Source organism: Juglans microcarpa x Juglans regia, chromosome 3D (assembly GCF_004785595.1).
Source record: "Juglans microcarpa x Juglans regia isolate MS1-56 chromosome 3D, Jm3101_v1.0, whole genome shotgun sequence".
Lineage (NCBI taxonomy): Eukaryota > Viridiplantae > Streptophyta > Magnoliopsida > Fagales > Juglandaceae > Juglans > Juglans microcarpa x Juglans regia.
In genome coordinates, this window is record NC_054598.1 from 28985223 (window position 1) to 29007424 (window position 22202).

Sequence of the window (22202 nt, forward strand, 5' to 3'; positions counted from 1 at the left end):
AATATCGAAAATGACCAAGTTTTGGATTAGGCATAAACGGTCATCCAAGTTTTGACCTACAGTAATGAAAGAGCAATGTTATATAACTTCTCCAATTTTCACATATTACATTTTTTAAAATTTTTAATATTTTTTAAAATTTTTTTTTGAGTTTATTCTTTTTAAATTAATTCAATTCTTCTATTTATTATTCATATATTAAATATTTGATAAAAGAAAAAAATAATAATAATTAAAAAAAGTGTGATATGTAGAGGTTGTGTAAATAGTAAGAAGTTATATAGATTTATTTTAAGATAATTTATTACTGTATATACTTAATAAAATATAAAATACGTGTATGCATTCAGAGAGAGAAAGAGAGAGAGAGAGAGTAATGCTATAATATTTTATGTAGTCGGGAAGCTGTTTTCGACGTGTTTTACTTTTGCTTTTGCTTTTGCTTTTACATCGATTGTAGGTAGGTGTGTTCTATGATTTTAGGCGTTGGGTGCTGTAATAGCTTGGTTTTCTTTGACTAATAAAGCTGTATTTGTTTTCTTCATGATAGAGTTGTTACTGCAGCATTAAGAAATGTCTGTGATCTGATTCATATAAATTTCTAATATTTAAAATAGAGGTTTTGGATTGGAAATCCCCCTCTTTAAATGTATCAAAAAAGGAGCTCTTAGTGGATAGCTCTCATAAATAAAATAATAATAATAAAAAAAAAAGGTATACACTTGTGTTATTAAAAAGTATGATTGATGGAAAAAAAGAGAAAAATGTGAATAAAGAAATAATGAAGAAGGGATGAAAAATAATATTTAAAATGAAATGGAAAATATGTTGAGTTTCTTATTTTTATTTTTTAAAAATTGCCAGCTTCAATTAAACCTTCCAACTATGATGTGAATACAAAAATAAAGAAAAACTTTAAATGGAATATAGATAGCTTTAAAAAACTTGTTATCTGGTGTGAATTTTTTTTTTTTTAACTGGAGAATTTATGGTTCATTGGGAATAATTTGTAATAAAATATTTTAAGAAAAATAAATAAATAAAAAGTAATGATTGATGGGCTTAAATGTTCTTTGCAAGTGGGCTTCCCTTATTATTCTTTTATTGGGTTTGGTCCAACCCCAACCGAAAGAAGAAAGGTTGATCCCTGTCTCTCTCTTCTCTCCTCTCTCACGATCTTGAAATGATGCGGTGTGTTTTTTGAGGTATAGGGTTCCAGATCTCTGGGGAAAGACGAAGAGACAAGGACACAGAAACAGTATCATTTGGCCATGGATGATACCAATTTACGGACAGTTCTATACGAGACGCGTCATCACGCTTCCAGGCCTTACACTCCCAATTATCCCCCTCAACAGGTCCCAAGGATCCTCCCTCCCCTTTTACTCACTCCAAATTCATCCATTCCCCGTTCTTCATTTCATTTCACTTCATTTTCTTTTATTCTATTTTTTTTTTTAATTTTTATCTTGGTATTTGAGGCAACTTGGTTTTATTTTTATTTTGAACCCAGGCAATTGAAGCTGATAGAGGGAGCTTCCTATCGTTGCTTTCGGCAAGAGGTATGCCGAGTTTTAAATATTGTTCATTTGTCTGTAACTTAATTTTAGTTCATTTTCACTAATTAATCAGAGTAAAAATGCTTGATAAAAAATGTTTTAGTAATCAACGAGTAAAAATGTTTTTTTCCCTGTATATAATGCTCATTGTTTTCGTGCTTAATTGATTCAATGCATTGAATTTCAGGGTTTATGGTGGTTTTGATAGGTAATACACACATACTTGCATACATAAAGATATATGTTTCAATGCATTCCCGGATGCGCATTTTCTTTCCTATTAAACTATTTTTAACCCAAAGGGGTTGGCCCAAGTGGTGAAGACCTTGGTCTTGGAGTATCACTCCTTTTAAGGTCCAAGGTTTAACACCTCAAGGGTGAAAACAATCCTTTGGGGCCACAACTCTTGGTAAAATGCCTGCGATTTAACCAGTTCCGTGTAGAGAATCTTCCAAAGGTGCGGTGCATGGGACCGGAGTTTACTCTGTAGGGGTGGCTCCGAAAGGCCCTGCCTTGGAGAGGTTCCATGACATATAAAAAAAAAAAAAATTTGTGGAGGTGTCAAATTTGTTTCTTTTAATTAACATGAGAAATAAACTGAGTGATAATAAGTTCCTTTTAATATTTTCTAATATTTCCAAGACTCTTAAATCTTCAAGTACTAATAAGATTTTCATAATTGGGTTTTTATTTTGGCTGTTGTTATAAGGTTGCATGAATAGTCTCTTATCCAAGACCTATTGTTTGAAAGTAATGGAATATTAGCGGCATAAACATGCTAATTATTTTATAGCTGTTCAAACCAGATGTTTTCCTTAATGTATGTAATTGAATAATAAGCCACTTGCTAGCTGGAAAATTTTTGGCTTATTCTTGTCCTAAGTGCTGAAGTTGTATGATGACGGATTCAATACTTCCACTCATGCTTTTGATGTTGTGGTTATCATAGTTTATTATATTTAGCATTCATAAGGTTAAGTTGATTGTACAAGACAATCATGAAGAGTTAGCCCACTTAAGTCTGTATAGGCTGTCCAAAGGAATAGTTTGGTTAAACAATTATATTACTGTATACCCCCATCAATGTTTTCTTTTTATTTTTTCTTCATGTATTTCCCATTTCAGCCCTCGAAAATCACTTTGAGTCTTACTGTCCATAAGTTTTATATTCTTTTCCCTAATTCCTTGAAGGTTTGAGTCGACTCAAAGAAAAATGGAGTGAATACAATCAACCAAAAAAGATGAAAAAGTTGATTTCCTTGTTTATCTCTCCGAATGGTGAACGTGTGGCCGTGGCTGCTGGAAATCAGATAACAATTCTGTGGAAAGATGATGACTACTTGGAGCCGTGTGGAACTTTTACCAGTAAGATCCATTTTTGTAGATTTTTTTTTTTTTTTACTTATGTTCATGCCATTTTTGGTGTCAGCTGTCACATTGCATGTTATACTAAATGCTCTATGCAGAGACATTTCAATTTTGTAATTAGATCAATATATGTATATATTTAAATTGGTTACATAAGCTAATCCTTGAAAACTATGGTATTGGTGTGATATATAGTTGTTGTTCTTATGTGGAGCAATGTTGGTAAAAGTGCACTTAAATGCAAACAGGCCAAAGTGCTTCATATACCAAAATCTAAGCGCATTTACGTATGCAGCATGCTTAAAGCCTACTTTTGTGAATGCGCTTTTTGTGCAATCTTATAAAGCAGAACGACACGCTTTTGTATTTTTTTTTTAAATTATAAAAAATTTCAAGAGAAAATGATGTAAACAAATATTTTTAAATATTTAGTTGATAGTGAAGATCATTTATGTACCATGGGACCAACCCCTAGGGTTTGGCTTTAGTGGTAAAGGCCTTGGGTTTGGTGGTATGCTCCCTCCAAGGTCCAATGTTTGAATCCCACTGGGTGCAAACAATCTCTAGGGACCATTGGATTGGAGGATTTTCCCCTTGAATTACCCGAGGTGCACTTGCGGGAACCTCCTTGCCGAGTGCCTGTGCACCCCTGGGATTAGTCGAGATGCTGTTCCCGAATGCCTGGTGCCAATAAAAAAAACATTTATGTACCATGGGACCGTGTGTTGTCATATGTGATGTATACGCTTTGAACCCGATATAATTGTAACGATCCAAGGAAAGCCCAAGACGCATATGGGCTTATACTCTAAAAAGACTAGTTAATGTTACAATTTGAGCCCCTTGAAATTATTGTAAAGGGTTTCTCCCTCCTAAGTAATGTGAGATCCCATTCATCATCTTCTCATACACAATCACACAATTTGGGGTATTGCAATCTGCCCCATTCAAATTCCCTATGCCCTTGTTGGGCCAAGTCCATCATAAGTGGTATGGCTCCTATTGCAATCTTCTAGTTGGATCTGGCTCTGATACCATTTTAACAATCCATGGAAGGCCCAAGCCACATCTGGAGTCCATACTCCAAAATGACAAGTTAAGATAACAATTGGAACCCCTTGGAAGCAATACAAAAGGCTTGAAATTTTCCCTCCCAAGCAATTTGGGATCCCATTTGCTATCTTCCCATACACAATCACACAATTTGAGGTATTGCAATAATAGTTGAAGTTGGCTTTCTAGACTGATTGATATTTGATTGTTTATGTTAAAAAAAAAAAAAATCACATATTATCATTTACTTATAAAAAAAAATATTTGATTGTTTATGTTAGCACAGAAGTCAATACCTACAATTCTTAAGCTTTTTGGGTCATGGCCTTTTTGGTATATTTTGATTGAACCATGGACTTTAATCTGATTATGGCTAACAAATATCATAGATGTGTGCATTTCTGGTTCACCCCAAGGTTGTCTTGAACATTGCACTAGTCCTTTGAGAATCCAGTACCAATGGGTACCATCCCCCCAAGAACAATGTTCTCTTTTAGACCTTTCAACCAAACGATACGACCCCAGAGAGTGGCTTTTGATAAAACTCTAGTAGTTTCTTGAAAAATCGCTTCGGATATGAAACTTTGGTAAAGCAACTTATCAAAGAAAAAAAAAAAGTAAAGCACAAGAGAGTTTTATGTAATGTTACGTTTACATTTTATGCTATTAGTTGATTAGTTGATTTTCATGTTTCATAGTACTCTAATAAATTGAGTTAATAGGCTAAATATATTATCATATTACTTTTTAAACCTTTTTTTATTGTATTCTGTCAATTTTTTGTTATTACACATTGTCTTTAAAAATGTGCACTTTACTCCAATTAGGTGTGCTCTTGTGCTTTGTGCCTAGGCTCTAGACGGCATTTGTGCGTAAGTGTGCCTAGTGCTTTCACTAACATCGACATGGAATTAATTTATCTGAGATATATTAAAGGTGTACTTCCTATTGATGTCAGCTAGTAGGAGTATCTGAAAATGTTATTATTGCCTAATATCACATTGCTTATGCTTTATTTCGCGGCTCTTTAGCTTTTTTGTATCCTGACTGTTGAGACAACTCTGGGGTCCTTTTTCAAATACAAATGAAATTGCAGAGACATTGTATTCTGCGTAAGGTTATATAACCTATTCTCAGCAACCTAATATTTCTATTGATGCCTACTCACAATTGTGAAATGGGATTAACCCAATACGAAATAAGAAACTAATTTCTATATGTTATTGGGGGAGGGAGGATTTTAAGATTGGTGTTGCCTTAGTGAGGATTCAAGTTGGCAGTAATTTTATGTTAAAAATCTTGATTGATCTTAATGATTTGGTTGTAGTGCTATGAAATCCATAACCTATATAGGTCAGGTTTGTATGTCACTGCATTTTTCTTTCTATTTATTCTAGTTGGTATCAAATGTATCAGGTGGAAGCCTTGCTACATTCACTACGGGAACTTGGTCTGAGCCTCACAATGTACTTGGAGTTGTTGATGATACTGGTACAGTGTATTTTATCAAAGTAAATGGAGAAGAGATAATGAGAATTAAGAAAATCTCTATTCCAATTGTTGGCCTGATTGCACAGAATGATTCTGATGAACAGATTTCCTGCTTGTAAGTGTGTTTTTTTTGTCCACTACCTCTGCATGAAATTTGACTAGACTTCTTTTTAAGAGTATTTTCCTGTTGACCTTGAGTTCATGGTTGGAGGCTCTGGCTTTTCTTGTTTGACCACTCCTGAAGTCCTTACAACTTGGCAGCTGTTTAAGTTTGGAAATGTTTCCAGGTGCAGCTTTGTTATCATTACATCAGATGGTTCCTTTCAGCACATTGAGATCAGCCAGGAGCCAAGTGCCTCTATGTCCTCTGTACTCACCTCAGATAATGGCTTAACCCTAAAGAGGCAGTTCTATGACAATGTTTTCTGTTTTGACTACTGTCCAGAACTTTCTTTGCTAGTTGTTGTTGGTGGTTCTACCAGTGTCTCACTGGCCTCTAGTGGGAATTCTGGTATGTTTATGTACTGGTTTTTTCTTTCAATTTTTTTTGTTGTGAACATTGTGTTTTTATAGGTCCTTGTGCAACTTCATTTCTTTTATATTAGACATGCAGCTACCACATTCCAACCCTTTCTCACACACAAAAAAAATGAGAAAGGAAAAAAAAAAAAGCAACTCCACCTACTAGTTCTGTGTAGTAAAATATGTGGATGAGTAGATGACTTTTGATTATTGCTTTTCTTTGATTCTTTAAATGGTGTAGAATTCCTTGAATCTTTCTATCAGTTGAGCTTCATATGATTGTCCTGCTTTAAAATTTCGTCCTTTTACGTTTCCTCAACCAATGAGTATGTGTGTCCATTTGAAAACCCTGAAAATTGAACTTCTTTCTTTGGAGACCACCATATCAGTTAGAGTCCATTTTTCTGTCCGGTAAAAGGTTATTATGAATGTCTAGCACTTTTTAGAAACATGGAAAACTAGATTTTGGACCTAGACTACTCATCAAGAGTTGCATTTGGTAACCAGTTTTGTAATTTTCTTCCAGGGTCTTGTAGTATTTCTCTTTGGCGTAGAAGTAAAATCCTGGATATGGAGCGACTATTCTCTGCTCAATTTGAGGGCATATATTCTAAACCCAAAGGTTACGTTGGTCAGCTAACATGTCCAAAGGTGCTAATCTCATCGGAAGTGAATTTTGTTGCTACGCTAGATGTTAGAGGATGCTTACACATATTCAAGCTGGATAAAGAATGCTTTTCAATTTCGAGTTTTGCTTGCAGAGGGATATATGATTCAACGGTGACCAATAGCTTGTCCAATGAAGGCATTGATTTTATAAGTGACATTGTTGACTTTACTTGGTGGTCTGACCATATCATTGCTTTTGCAAAAAGGAGTGGTGTTCTCACCATGCTTGATATCCTGAGTGGTACAAAATTCCAGCAGGATGATACTGTGCATTCCATGCCTGTATTAGAAAGAGTGCTGCAGTTTCCAGGAAATATTTTCGTTCTGGAGAGTAGATTACCTGAAGGGATATATGATGCATCAAATGTTGGGGAAACAGATTACTTGCATAAAGTAGAGCTGATTACTGAAGATGGATTTAATAAATTTGATATTTCGAGGTTGAAATGGAGTTTGGTATCACTTTCAGAGAGATCTGTTCCTGAAATGTACAATATTTTAATCAGTCAGCAAAAGTATTCGGCTGCTTTTGACTTTGCTGATTGTCATGGGCTGGATAAAGATGAAGTTGTAAAGTCGCAGTGGTTGCATTCCAGCCAAGGCGTATATGAAATAAATGAGTTTTTGTCGAATATTAAGGATCAAGTTTTTGTAATTTCTGAATGTGTAGATAAGGTTGGGCCGACAGAAGATGCTGTAAGGAATTTGCTTGCGTATGGCTTGCGCCTAACTAACAAATATCGATTTTCAGAACCAGAAGATCATGAATGTACCCAAAGTTGTGATTTCCGCTTGTCTAGACTTCAGTTACTGCAATTCAATGACAGGCTGGAAACTTATCTTGGAGTAAACATGGGCAGGTATTATGCTTTGCTGAATCTGTAGTCATTGTTGTTTGCAGAACTAATGGAAGTAATAAAACCATATTACTCTTTGGGAAAAAATAGAAATGATAACAATAATCTAACCAAGCATAATGTCCATAATTTTTTTTCTCAATTTCTTTTAATTGAAGTCTCATTCAACTGTCGTAACATAGGTAACACAATTTTTTTTTTTTGATAAGTGTAACATAGGTAACACAATAGAATTCCCCATGTAGTGTTTCTAAATATCTGTCATGATATATCTTGATATTCATGTTTTAATTCAATGTCTTTTTTCTTTGTTCATATATTCCTGCTCACCATTATCTGGAGCTAAACTACTTTGTTTTACTTGTTAATGATTCACATCCATTACATAGAGCTAGGTAATAAGATACCCATTAACTTCAAATCCTTGAGCCATAACTTAATTACCATTTTTTTATAGGTGCAATAAGTTAAATATCATAACAAACTGTAATAATGTGAATAACCTTGTAACGATCCAGGGAAAACGCTACCTACATCCATGCTATTACTCCAAAATGACGACTGAATTTGAAGCTTCCATAGAATTACTTATAAAGTGTAGTTTCACCCACTAAGTAGCCAATGTAAAACTTAGCACCTGTGATTACTTCTATCACCTATCCACTCTATGCAGGTTATCCATATTCCAAGTGTGGGACTAGGGCGTTACAAACGGTGTCCTCATTACAACTAATGACCGAACCTCTAGTTAGGCTTTATTCATGTATACTTCCTGTGTACCTGGGCTTTGCCTATTTCTATGAATATAACATCTTTGATTACCTATAAAAAAAAAAACTAATGACCGTAGCCCAAGAAAAGTATTATAAAAGAAACTCTTTAGCTCATCCAAGGAACGTTCCCGATCTTCAAAACACCTCTTATTTCTCTCCATCCACAAACACCACATAATGCAGAGGGAATCAGTTTCCACACAGCAACAACATGAGCATTTCCCCTAATTCCTTTCCAGCACCTAAGAATATTCTTAACTCTTCCAGGCATAACCCAAGCCACACCAGTCCAGTTAAAGATATCATTAACCACAAGAACCGAACCACCTCACAATGTAACAAAAGATGATCCACATATTCCCCATTTTCCTTGCACTAGAAACACCAATCCATAATGATGAGACCACATTTCCTCAAATTATCAGTAGTGAGCAATCTCCCAAGAGAAGCTGTCCATACAAAGAAAGCAATCTTTTGAGGGACCTTACACTTCCAAATAGCCTTCCAAGGGAAACAATGATCATTAGAGAATCCTGAGAGAGCCTTGTAATAGGATCGCACCAAGAACCTAATACTCCCACCAGGAATCCAAATCATCCTATCCTCCGTTACACTGCCAAATGACATAGCATACAATGAATCGAAAAAATCTGCAAACATTCCAAGTTCCCAATCATGAGCTGCTCTAAAAAACACTGACATTCCAATGGAAAGAACCATTAGAACACACCAACAAATCAGCCACCACAACTTCTTTAAAGAGACGGAAACACATACTTAAGAGTCCTTGAACCACACCAAACATCGTGCCAAAATTAAACACCATACTTTGTCTGTATGTGGACTTTTGCTTGTTGCAACTCCTGTGCATGTCTCAACATTGGGAAACTTTGCAGTCACTGTAAAGATGACTCATTGGGGTGAAAATCATGGTCTTAAAAACTCAAAGCATTCCCTTAATTATGTCTAAACAGCATGGAAGATGATCCCTTTGTGTTTGATGTGGTGCTTATGGTTGGAAAGGAATGGGCGATGCTTTGAAGATAGAGAACGCTCAATGGGAGAACTTAGGGAGTTCTTCTTTAGTACATTGTGTATTTGGCTAAGGCTCTTGTATTGAATGGAGATAATTTTCATGATTTGCTTTGAGCCTTTTCTAGTTTCTAGCTTGTATTTAGGTGTTTTCTCTTGTATACTTCTTGTGTACTTGGGCTATGCGGCATGCCTATTTACTTGGTAATAATACTCTCTTATTACTTCCAAAAAAAAAACCAACAGCAGCCCTTAGAAGCATATATTAGCCCCACCCACCTATCTAATGCTCAATTTGTGAAGGATCATGTTGTATAATGTGATATTGTCATAAGCAGTACGGGACAAAATTTACAAAGAATCTGTTTCATTTGGAGACCATGTATAAAATATAAAAAACATTAACATCTTGTTTCCAATGAACAATCGATCACATAACTATCATAGGGTAAATTTGTAAACCATAACCAAGTCTAGACAAGCCCTTACCTAAGGTTTTTACAGTCTGTGTACTAAAGGAAAAGAAAAGTGGCACAATCTGTCCTCAGTTTCTTTGAAAAAAATCAGCCTCTTGCATTATCTAGCCTTAGGATCCAATGTTTTGACATATAAAAACAATCAATGAGGAATATGTTAGATTCACATAAGATAGGAAATTTGATGATACCAATGTCTATGGTGGTGCATATGGATGGAGAGGAATGGTTGAAGTTTTGAGGTTGTGAATGGACAATGGACGAGATTAGAACTTTTTTCCTTCATACTTTATTTCAGTGGTCGATTGTAATAGACTTTAATGGCATGAACGTACATGATTTCCTTGTATCTTTAGACACTCATGCATAGGTGCTGCTCTTGTATATGTCCCGTGTACTTGGCTTCGCCTTTTTTTTTTTAATAAAATTCTTATTTACTGATGAACAAAAAAAAAAAAGATTTCACCACGTTTTGAGATTGTTAAAATTTCATTTACGTGTTGAAATTTCATTAATTTACTCCATTGTGAGGTTGCTAGAGCCTTGCGGAATGACTTCTTTGGTAGAGTTGAGGTAGCATGGCTTATGCCTAGAAGGCTTATAGGCCTTCTTGTGTTCACAAATTGTTGCAGTGTGGAAGATGACCCCCACTTGTTAGCTGTGGTGTATTTGGAGGGCTATGAATGATATTAATTTTGAAGACCGTGAACAGGCAATAGATGAGCAAAAAACTTTCTTCGTCAATACTTTGTTCCTTTGGGCAGTTGCTATAGGCTTTAATGAACTAAATTTTCGTGATTTCTGTTTCTAATTAGGCATTTTCTCTTGTACATGTTGTGTATTGTGGCAATGCCTTCTGATTATATTTTCAATAACTTATTAAAAAGAATAATTTCATTAGTCTCTTTTATATTTTGCTGGAAAAAATCTTTTATCCTGTGTAAAGAAAAAATTGAAGTTTGTTTTTGCATTTATATTTAGTGCCCAAGCATGCTTAATAGTGATAAATCTTTATGCTTGATTTTATTTATTTCCTCTGATTGTTTCTACTGACGCACAGTTTAATGACATAGTGTTGTGCAGGTTTTCTATGCAGGAGTACAGAGAATTTCGTGTTATGCCTATCGATGAAGCTGCCATTACACTTGCTGAAAGTGGAAAAATCGGGGCCTTAAACCTCTTATTCAAACGTCATCCTTATTCTCTGACTCCTTCCATGTTGACAATTTTGGCTGCTATTCCTGAAACAGTTCCTGTAGAAACATATGGGCAGCTTCTTCCTGGTAGGTCTCCTCCTACCAGTGTTGCTGTGAGGGAAGAAGATTGGGTTGAATGTGACAAGATGGTAAACTTTATTAACAGTTTGCCCAAAAATTATGAGCTTGGTATCCAGATCAGAACTGAACCCATGGTCAAGCGTTGCCTTGGATGGGCTTGGCCATCAACTATTGAACTTTCGAGATGGTACATGAACAGAGCTAGAGATATTGATAGTTTTACTGGGCAGCTGGAAAATTGCCTCTGCTTGCTTGACTTTGCTTATCGCCGAGGTATCTATGAGTTGCAGCAGTTCCTTGATGATGTCTCGTACTTGCACCAACTTATATATTCTCATGACAGTGATGGTGAGCTGAGTATCAGGATGAGTCTTGCCCAGTGGGAACAATTATCTGACCATGATAAATTTAGAATGATGCTTAAAGGAGTCAAAGAGGAAAATGTGGTTAAGCAATTACGAGATAAAGCAATTCCATTCATGCAGAATAGGTTTAAGATTGCGGCCTCAGATTCTCTGGGTCAAGCGACAGATAACCATCTTTCGGTAGATTACAACAATGACGAGTCTTTTCTTGTTAGATGGATGAAGGAAATTGCTTTGGAGAATAAATTGGATATGTGCTTGGTGGTGATTGAGGAAGGATGTAGAGACATGGTGGTTGAGGAAGGATGGAATGACTTCCAGGGAAATGACTTTTTCAAGGATGATGTTGAAGCTGTGGATTGTGCCCTGCAGTGCATATATATGTGCACAGTAACAGATAGGTGGAGCACCCTGGCAGCCATACTGTCAAAACTTCCACAAATACAAGGTGATTTATTCTTTATAAGCTTTACAAGTCGTATCAAGCCATGTGAACTCGTAATATCTGTAGGATTTTTGGATTGGCACGGTCAATGAGTTTTGGATATCTTTAAGCTGTCTCTATTTATATCTAAATTGATTTTGCACTGCAACACCTCTTATATGATTTATTTGAGGATTCTATAGTTTCTTTTAATTGATTGTTGGACCCAGTTTATGTTGTGAGCCCTCCTGGAATATATGGATTTCTCTCTCCATTTTTTCTGTTTCTATTCCTTATATAGATTGGGAGCAACTCAACATAGTGTGCTTAAGATAGAGTTACTCGTTCAAAAATGGTTTAGAGCGTTTAGGTTGGATGGGGTTTGAAAAGATTGAATGCCGATGGATATAGAAGCTTCTAATTATGCTTGTTTGGATGTGGCCACAGTTAAGATGGCTCTTTTAAGGCTAATTTGTAAAGCTTCTTGGTGCGGTTTTAGGTTTTTCAAAACGTGTAAGAGAGGGATATGAATTATAAATAGTAAAGGAAGAAAAGAGAGTAGTCTGTGCTTGTTTCAATGCTGTGTGAGCTATAACTGCATGCAAAGAAAAAGAAGAATAAAGAACATACTAGTCTGAGTACTTCTCGAGTAAATCGAAACATATTTCCTCTTTGACTCTTCCTTAACCTTTTAGGATTAGGTCCCCTTATTGGACTATTGAGCTAAAGACTTTATAAAACCATATGAAAGAGTCTTACACTATTTGCTCATAGACCAAGCCCAGCTGTAAGATACCTGATTTTTTCTTTCTATTTGCTTCTAGACCTAGTTCATTGTTTTTCCACTTTCTATTTTATTTTCTTTTCAAGAATTTCTAGCAGTTTTTCCTTTTGCTAGTCCAGTGGATCTCTTGAATAGATCCTGTGTGCTGGGGTAATTCTCTTTTCCTTTTTAATAAAATTCATCTTCATTATAAAAAGTTTTCTGGAAAGGGGAAGGTTCTGATTTTCGAGAATATGGCGAGTCGGTTGATTCTGATGATGAATCTGACCCAGGTCCTTAATGCTCTATCCCTCCAGGTATTGATTGGCCTAACTCTTCTACAGATTGGGTGTTGAGAAAGGTGGATGAAATCAAGGATTGTGTGGGGATATCCTGTGATGGATTTGAAGAACAATTCAGTGCTCTCCTTATTGCTATTGAGGCTGGTCTATCTTCATTGGCTTGATCTGCTTCAAAAAAGGAGAGGGAATGGAAGAGATTATGGATATTTTGGATTTGGTTAATATCTTGGGTTGCAAGGTCTCATCGTTACCTATGGGATATCTTGGTCTTCCCTTGGGAGCTCCAGGTAAATCTTTGATGATATGGAATGGTGTGATTGAAAAGATTGAGAGGAGGCTAGCTGGCTGAAAAATGATTTATTTGCCTAGAGGGGAAGAGTTACTTTGATTTGGAGTACGTTGTCTAATCTTCCAACGTATTTCCTTTCTCTTTTTCCTTTGCCTACAAGGGTGGCTAATATAATGGATTGGTGCTTCATGTGTACGAAAGATGGTGAATCTGTTGATCATTTATTTCTTCATTGTGAGGTGGCTAAGAATTTTTGGGATGAGATTTTTGGTAGAATGGGTATTGCTTGGGTGATGCCTAAGCAAGTGATGGATCTATTAGCTTGTTGGCAACATCTTAAGGGAAATAATCTCATTGTTGCTATTTGGAGGATGACCCCTTTATGTTTGATGTGGTGTTTATGGTTGTAAAGAAATGGGCGGTGCTTTGAAGATAGCAAACGTTTGATGGGAGAACTTGGAGAGTTTTCTTTAGTACTTTGTGTATTTGGGTGAAGGCTCCTATATTGAATGGTGAAAATTTTCATGATTTGCTTTTAGCCTACTCTAGTTCCTAGCTTGTATTTAGGTGTTTTCTCTTTTATACTTCCTATGACTATTTACTAGTCAATAAAATTTCTTATTACTTGTCAAAATTAAAAGTTTCTGCTTTCTGTAGTGAATTCGGGATGATCACTTCATATTGAAAGTCGCTATTGAATTAGCAAGGTTAGAAAATTCCAATATTGTATACTGTTATTAACATCTTAAATTAAAGTAAATGAGGGGTAATAAAGTTAGTTTGATGGTAGACCCCAAATGGGAATTTGGGCTTTTTTTAGTAGATATCTGTAATGCAGAATATAATATATTTGTCTTGGCTTGTGCATTTAAATGCATGCATTTTCTTTGATGGGATTGTTATGTTCATTTTATTGGGTTTTTTCTTTAGATGAATTGAAACATGCTGGCTGTACAGGTACCACAACACGTGCTGAGGGCCTCAAGAGAAGACTCAAACTGGCTGAAGGCCATATTGAAGCTGGAAGACTTTTGGCATTTTATCAGGTTTGTATTCTTTATTTTATGGAGAATGCATTTAATGATTTGAACTTCTCCTAAGGAAAAAGGAAAGAAAGAAAAGCTCAATTTCTGGGGACTCCTACCCCTTTTCTATGCTGGCGAGATTTGGGAACTTGCTGGTTTGCACATAAATGTGCATAAACTTTCATGTAATGGTGTATGTTCTTAGAGCACAGAAGATGGAATTTTTATGGGAGTTCGCTATGAAATATGTGGAAGCAGCATGGTTTACTTTGTGCCTCAGAGTAGATCAAACTGATTTGTCAGTGTATTGCTTCATTCTATTATTTATGCATTTGTATCTGTTTAATTCTGAGAGTTAGACAGATTTTAATGATACACGTTGGTGTGCAGGTCCCAAAGCCTATGAATTTTTTCCTAGAAGCTCATTCGGATGGAAAAGGCGTAAAGCAGATTCTTCGCCTGATACTTTCAAAATTTATTCGTCGACAACCTGGCCATGCTGATAATGATTGGGCAAACATGTGGCGTGATATAATGAGTTTGAGAGAGAAGGCATTTCCTTTTCTGGACCTGGAGTACATGCTGATGGAATTCTGCAGAGGGCTGCTGAAAGCTGGGAAATTTTCTCTTGCAAGGAATTATTTGAAAGGTACAAGTTCCGTTGCTTTGGCTTCAGAGAAGGCAGAAAATCTTGTCATTCAAGCTGCAAGGAATATTTTTTCTCAGCTTCAAGTCTTACATGTACTGAAGTAAGTTTATAGAAAGGCTATATTCTTTGATTAAACTCAATACATAGGAGGTGGAGTAATTCATTCAAGATTCTGATTAACCTATTAATGGGTAGGTACATGATGAATTGATTAGTTGACTATAAAGATGATGCGAATGACTAGAAATAATGTCACCAAATATGCATACTGTTTCGGATTACCATAATCTGCACAATCAGAAAATCATTTTTTAGACTTCTGACGCAAGCAGCATAAATATATACAGGCATAAGAACTGCAATATATAAAGGGAATCACATTATACATCTCTAAATTGTCTTATCCTGAAATGAGGGGATGGACAAAAAGATTTGGTAGGACTCCTTCCCACACCACTGTTTGCTTGGCAAGACATGAACCTAACAGTGATCTGAACTCCACTCATCCCTGTACGACCCAAGGTAAAGAAGGGGGTCTCCTTTCCAAACATTTTCCATCAACTATTCTGATTCAGGATGGTTGGCAAATACTGTGCAATAAACTTCAGGTTCCAGTTGGGCTGTTTTAACAGAGGTGCTGCAAGATCGTATCCATCAAATTTTACAATCCTCTATTTGTTACATAGAGATTTTGTTGTATCAGTACGTTTGCCTTTCTATCTTATGTGAAATTGTTAGGTCATAGGGTAATCATGTATCATTCTTGCTTGCTGTTGACACATACTTAAAGCTAACTAAGACTTAATACTTGATTATACCGAAATCTTTCTTCTTTTGAGAACTTATGGTAGCTGCCCAACCTGTATGAAAAATGGGTGGCCTCCTCGCCTATGCATACAATTTCATCATGGAAGACAGATTTTGAATTTTTTTTTTTTTGTAAATTATTTATTTTATCATTGAAACTTGTTTCAGATATGGAAAGCCAGGGAATGTCTGAATCTGTATCCAAGTAGTGGAAATGTGAAAGCAGAGGGTGATATTATCGATGCGCTTACAGTTAAACTTCCAAACCTTGGAGTGACTCTTCTACCCATGCAATTCAGACAAATAAAAGACCCAATGGAGATTGTTAAAATGGCAATCACAAGTCAAACTGGTGCATATTTGCATGTTGATGAACTAATTGAGGTCGCCAAACTTCTTGGATTAAACTCTCCAGAAGATATATCAGCCATTGAGGAAGCTATTGCGAGAGAAGCTGCAGTTGCAGGTGATCTGCAATTAGCATTTGATCTCTGCCTTGTTTTGGCTAAAAAAGGACATGGTCTCATTTGGGATTTATGTGCTGCAATAGCGAGGGGTCCAGCCCTTGAAAACATGGATATAAGATCTCGAAAGCAGCTACTAGGTTTTGCTTTAAGCCACTGTGATGAGGAATCCATAGGTGAGTTGTTATATGCATGGAAAGATTTAGATATGCAAGGCCAGTGTGAGACATTAATGAATTTGACGGGGACAATCCCTCCCAATTTTTCCGTTCAAGGTTCCTCAATTGTCTCACTTCCAGTCCCGAGTATTCAAGATATTGTTGACTTGAAAGATTCCTTTGGACTGGTTCAAGGGGTCAGTGGTGATGACCGAGATGTTCATTTTGATAACATAAAAAATGTACTTTCTGCCGTTGCTAAAAGCCTACCCATTGAGAATGGGAACAATTGGGAGTCTGTTCTGAGAGAAAATGGAAAAATTGTGTCTTTTGCTGCTTTACATCTTCCATGGTTGCTTGAATTGAGCAGGAAAGCAGAACATGATAAGAAATTGATTCCTGGCTTAATGCTTGGAAAGCAGTATGTTACTGTAAGAACACAGGCTGTGGTGACTATCTTGTCTTGGTTGGCAAGGAATGGTTTTGCCCCAAGAGATGATCTGATTGCCTCTCTGGTAAAATCAATTATTGAACCTCCTGCTACTGAAGAGGAAGACATCATGGGATGCTCCTTTCTCTTAAATCTCGTGGATGCGTTTACTGGAGTTGAAGTTATAGAAGAGCAGCTGAGAACAAGGAAGGATTACGAAGAAATTAGTCACATCATGAATGTGGGAATGACATATAGCTTATTACACAACTCTGGGCTAGAGTGTGAGGGGCCTGCAAGGAGGAGGGAGCTATTACTGAGGAAATTTGAAGAAAAGCACACGCAACTTAGTTCTGGTATTAGAAAACTTTGTCATTTCATTCCTAAATTTCATACAATGCTATTCATTCTGAGCTTTGCTACTCATCATTCCCACACACCACACTTTTTTTTTTTTTAATTTTTAATTTTTAATTTAATTTTATTCTTCTTAAACTTATTGAATTCTTCTACTCATCATCCATATACCACACATTTGGTAAGAGAAAAAATAATAAATAAATAAAAAAAGTGTGGTGTGTGGTGTGATGAATAGAATTTTTCATTCTGCATATGATGTCCTCCAATACTAAAGAAACTGCAGAAAAAATCTTTATACCTTCTCTTTTATTTTTTAGTGGGTCAACCTCTTGTCTGCGTGTGATGCTATTCTTTTGTTTGTTTCAGATGAAATAGAAAAGATTGATAAAGCACAGTCCACATTTTGGAGAGAATGGAAGCAGAAATTAGAAGAACAAAAGCGTGTGGCAGATCATTCTAGGGAATTAGAGAAAATAATTCCGGGGGTTGAAACTGAACGCTTTTTATCTGGAGATGTCAAATACATTGAGGGTGTTGTTGTCTCCCTAATTGAATCAGTAAAGTTGGAGAAGAAGAGCATTTTGAGTGACGTTTTGAAAATAGCTAATGCCTATGGCTTGAGTCATACTGAGGTATGCGGCTGTGACAGAGTATATCTACCAAACACAGTAATTTAGAGGAAAAATGCCAGCCTCTTGGACCCATTAGAATCTAATGTCTTCCTCTGTTTCCTTGCAGGTGCTATTGCAGTGCCTAAGTTCTCTCCTTGTTTCCGAGATTTGGACAAATGATGATATTATGGCTGAAATTGGAAACTTTAGGGGAGAAATAATTGATCATGCTGTAGAAACTATCAAACTTATTTCCTTGACTGTGTACCCTGCAATCAATGGGTGTAACAAGTTGAGGCTTGCTTATTTGTACAGTCTGCTCTCTGACTGCTACTTACAGCTGGAAGAAACCAACCTTTCATTAGCAATCATTCAAACAGACCAAACAAATATGTCCACTCTTGGATTTGCTCAATTCTACAAGCTCATTGCGCAAGAATGCAGAAGAGTTTCCTTTATTACGAACTTGAACTTTAAAAATATTGCTGGGTTAGCTGGTTTGAACTTGGTGGGTTTCAGCACTGAAGTCTGCACAAACATCAATGAAAGTAGCTTGGAAGCTCTGGCAAAAATGGTACAGAGCCTTGCCAGTATCTATACTGATCCAGTGCCTGATGGTCTCATAACATGGCAGGATGTCTACAAACATCATGTCCTAAATTTGTTGACAGCTTTGGAGACTAGAGCTATGGCTGATTATAAAATTAAAAGCCCTGAAAACCTTCAGGGCTTTATAAGTGAACTTGAGCAGAGTTATGATTATTGCAGAAGGTATATCGAACTCCTGGCTCCTTCAGATGCATTGGACATCATGAAATGGTACTTCAGAGTAATAGCACCTATTTATGATTCTCATGGGAGTCTACCAGATAACTCTGCATGGCAGGAGTGCCTCATTGTCCTTTTGAACTTTTGGATTAGATTGACTGATGGAATGAAGGATATTGTATCTAACGAGGTTCCAGGAGGAAATATCAAGTTTAATCCAGAAAGCATAATGAGTTGTCTAAGGGTTTTTATGAGGTTGGTGATTGAGGACATTGTATCACCAAGTCAGGGCTGGGGCACCATTATCAACTATGTCAATTGTGGTTTAATTGGTGATTTTGCTGTTGATATTTTCATTTTCTGCAAAGCCATGATATTCTCTGGTTGTGGGTTTGGAGCCATTGCAGAAGTGTTTTCTGTAGGCATATCACAGCATTCAATTGGTTCAGCGGCAGCTGATGACACTGAAGATTGTGATCTTTCCCGTCTGTATTTAAATATCTTGGAACCCATTTTACAAGATATGGTCAATGAGTCCCATGAACATCAGAATTTGTATAATCTATTGTCATCTCTGAGTAAACTAGAATCTAATTTGGAGGACTTGAAGAGGGCCAGGTCTGTAGTTTGGGAAAGAATGGCCGAGTTTTCTGGTAATCTGCAGCTGCAAAGTTCCATTCGTGTTCATGCTCTAGAGCTTATGCAATTCATCACAGGTGAAACTATCAGGGGTTTCTCACCTGAGATACAATCTAATGTTCTACCATGGGAAGGGTGGGATGAGTTGCAATTGTCAGTTAAGAACAGGGAGGCTATCGCTGATCAGGGGTTGCCAGATCAGAAGGATACTTCCAGCAGGTTTACCAGTACGTTGATTGCCCTGAAATCATCCCAGCTTGCAGCAACCATCTCACCCAGCATAGAAATTACCCCTGATGATCTCTTGAATGTGGAGACTGCAGTTTCTTGCTTCTTAAAGTTGTGTGGAGCTGCTACTACAGATTTCCATATTGATGCATTACTTTCCATTTTGGTAGAGTGGGAGGGGCTTTTCATCATTGGTAGGGATGGGGAGGCCTCTGCAGAAGTCTCTGATGCAGGAAATGACTGGGTCAATGATAATTGGGATGAGGGATGGGAAAACTTTCAGGAAGTAGAACCTCTTGACAAAGAAATGACGAGAAGCTCTGTATCATCTATTCACCCTTTACACCTCTGTTTTATGGAGGCTTTCAAGAAACTATTAAGTCTCTCTCGGCAAAGAGATCTGCTAACACTGATTGACCAATCCTTATCAAAATCTAATGGATTGTTGCTTGATGAAGATGGTGCTAGGAGCTTGTGCCAGATTCTAATCCAGGTAGATTGTTTTATCGCTTTAAAGGCCATGCTGTTATTGCCTTATGAAGCGTTACGATTGCAGTGCTTGGATGAAGTTGAGGAGAAGCTGAAACAAGGAGGCATCTCAGACACAATTGCAAGAGACCATGAGTTCTTAATGCTTGTTCTATCTTCAGGGATCACATCAACTATCCTCACCAAATCTACCTATGGTACCACTTTCTCATTTCTATGCTATATGATTGGAAGTTTGTCACACCAGTATCAAGAAGCCCAGTTGTTCAGGCTTACACAAAAAGGATCAAACCAGAGCAAGAGCAGTGAGAGAGACAACTCATTACTCTTTGGAAAAGTCATCTTCCCTGCTTTTATATCGGAGCTCGTGAAGGCAGGTCAGCAGATTCTGGCAGGATTTCTTATTACGAAAATTATGCACACAAATACATCACTCAGTCTCATTAACATAGCCGAGGCCAGTCTTCGAAGATATTTGGAGAGGCAGCTCCATGTATCGGAGCATGAAGATTTTGCCCTCAAGGAGACATGCGAAACATTGAAGAATACTGCTTGCAGTTTGAGAGGGAAGTTGGGAAATCTGATCCAATCTGCTTTATCTTTACTTCCACGTAATGTTGGATGAGAATGTTGAGTTAATTTTTTTTTTCCACAACAGCGATGCAACTGTATTTTTGGAGTTGTATAAAGTGTTGTCTAAAAGGCTTGTTGGGTTGGGGAAAGAAGAGAGGAGGCAGAGAGGGGTTGGAACTTGTGAAACAAACGCCTGTAAAGTATTTTGAGTTTATAGCAATCTCTTTTACGTGGGTTAAAGAAAGAAACCCTAATGAAAATAGACGTGCAGTTTCATTGCTATGTAAATCTCAGCTGTACGTTAATTCTATTGGTGGCATAAGCCCTTTTCATCATCAACTTGCGGATGTCTTCTCTCTTGTCTGGAGGTTTTCTTTTTCTGCGTGGGCTGCGTGCTCCGGATCTCTATCGAAAAACGGATTTGGATCTGCTGATTGAACTCTTAAGAGTTTAACTGAGAAAGAGATAGACAAACACAAAAAGTGGTCTTCATGGTATTTATTCAAAAACTCTAGAAGATCTATGTTTTCCTTCTCCAAATTGAGTGTTCCACCCAACCCTCTCGGTGTTCTCACCTTTTGGCTTTTGCTAGTTATACGCAAGCTCTTTTTGAAATCCTTGCATATAGACTCGAAACAATCCCTTTTTAATGCCGGTTGTTAGATTCAAAATAACGTACTTCTGGCATGTCCATAAAATATTCAGCCTAAAAAGAATGAGGACATGGCCTAAGCCTTCAACAGCATGGAGTGTTCTTTCCTCACTATCTCCAATAATTTTGGCTGCCATCTCATCGGCTTTGTTGGATCCTTCTATAGACCACTACTCTTTTATCTTCCAGCTAGGCAATTTCAATCAAAAGTAACTTTCGTGGCCATCCAACCCTACAAACCCTGGTTTGGCCAAACTAACGATAATCACGATTCTTCAGCAAAATGGAAGGCCTAGTGGTTAAGCTTGACACAAAGGAGCATGAGCTTAAGGCTGTATTTGGATGTTGAGCTAAGTTGAGTTCTTTATGAATAGTAGTGAATTGAAATGGTAGAGTAAGTTTTGTGGGATCCACTTAAAATGAGTTTAAATATGTTTAGATGTTAAGATTAATTTAGATGTATTTATGAGAAGTTGAAAAAGGTTGTGGGTTCCACGTGTAAAGAAGTATTGAATTGAAAAAATTTGTGGGTCCCACATGTAAAGAGGTTTTGAGTTGAGATGAGTTTAGTAATTTGAGAGTTTGGTATTTGGATGTTAGACTTAACTTAAAATTAGACTAAACTGAGTTGAATTCAGATGAGTTTAACAACCAAATGGGGCCTAAAGGGTGTGGCTGCATGTCACTAGTGGTTTAACAAGAAATAAGCTTAAAGGGAGTTTGTCAATTGATGAAGTCTATTTCAGTTTTTGTCAATAATCCTTGGCTATGTTTTGAAGATTTCAATGAAGTGGTTTCTAATTTTGAGAAGAAGGGTGGAAGGGTTTGTTTTGAATGGTAAATGAGGGTTTTGGGATGCTTTAGATTATGTCATTTCAACAGTTTCAAAACAAATGGTGCTTTTTTTACATGGTCTAATATGAGGTAAGGGCAGCTTTCGTCTAGGAAAGGCTTGACAGATTCCTCGCCAATCTTGAGTGGTTGTCCATTTATCCTTCTACAAAGGTTGGTAACTTTGCCATTGCCTATTTTGATCATAATTGTTTACTTCTTGATATGAACTCGTGGGAATGAAATCCCTTGAACCCACAATCAATTTTGAAACTCACCCAAGAAAGTCAAAATCAAG

At 36.8% G+C, this 22202-nt stretch overlaps 1 protein-coding gene across 1 annotated transcript; it reads left to right on the forward strand.

The window, feature by feature from the left end:
- The first annotated feature begins 1130 nt into the window (after positions 1-1130).
- Positions 1131-20701, forward strand: LOC121253970 (MAG2-interacting protein 2). The gene is given in 13 exon segments (XM_041153921.1): positions 1131-1358; positions 1514-1562; positions 2751-2924; positions 5397-5586; positions 5759-5982; positions 6520-7522; positions 10884-11890; positions 14178-14266; positions 14636-14951; positions 14954-14994; positions 15870-17109; positions 17480-17745; positions 17852-20701. Coding segments are annotated over 13 exon segments (7308 nt in total). The 5' UTR covers positions 1131-1271; the 3' UTR covers positions 20474-20701.
- The last annotated feature ends 1501 nt before the right edge of the window (positions 20702-22202 follow it).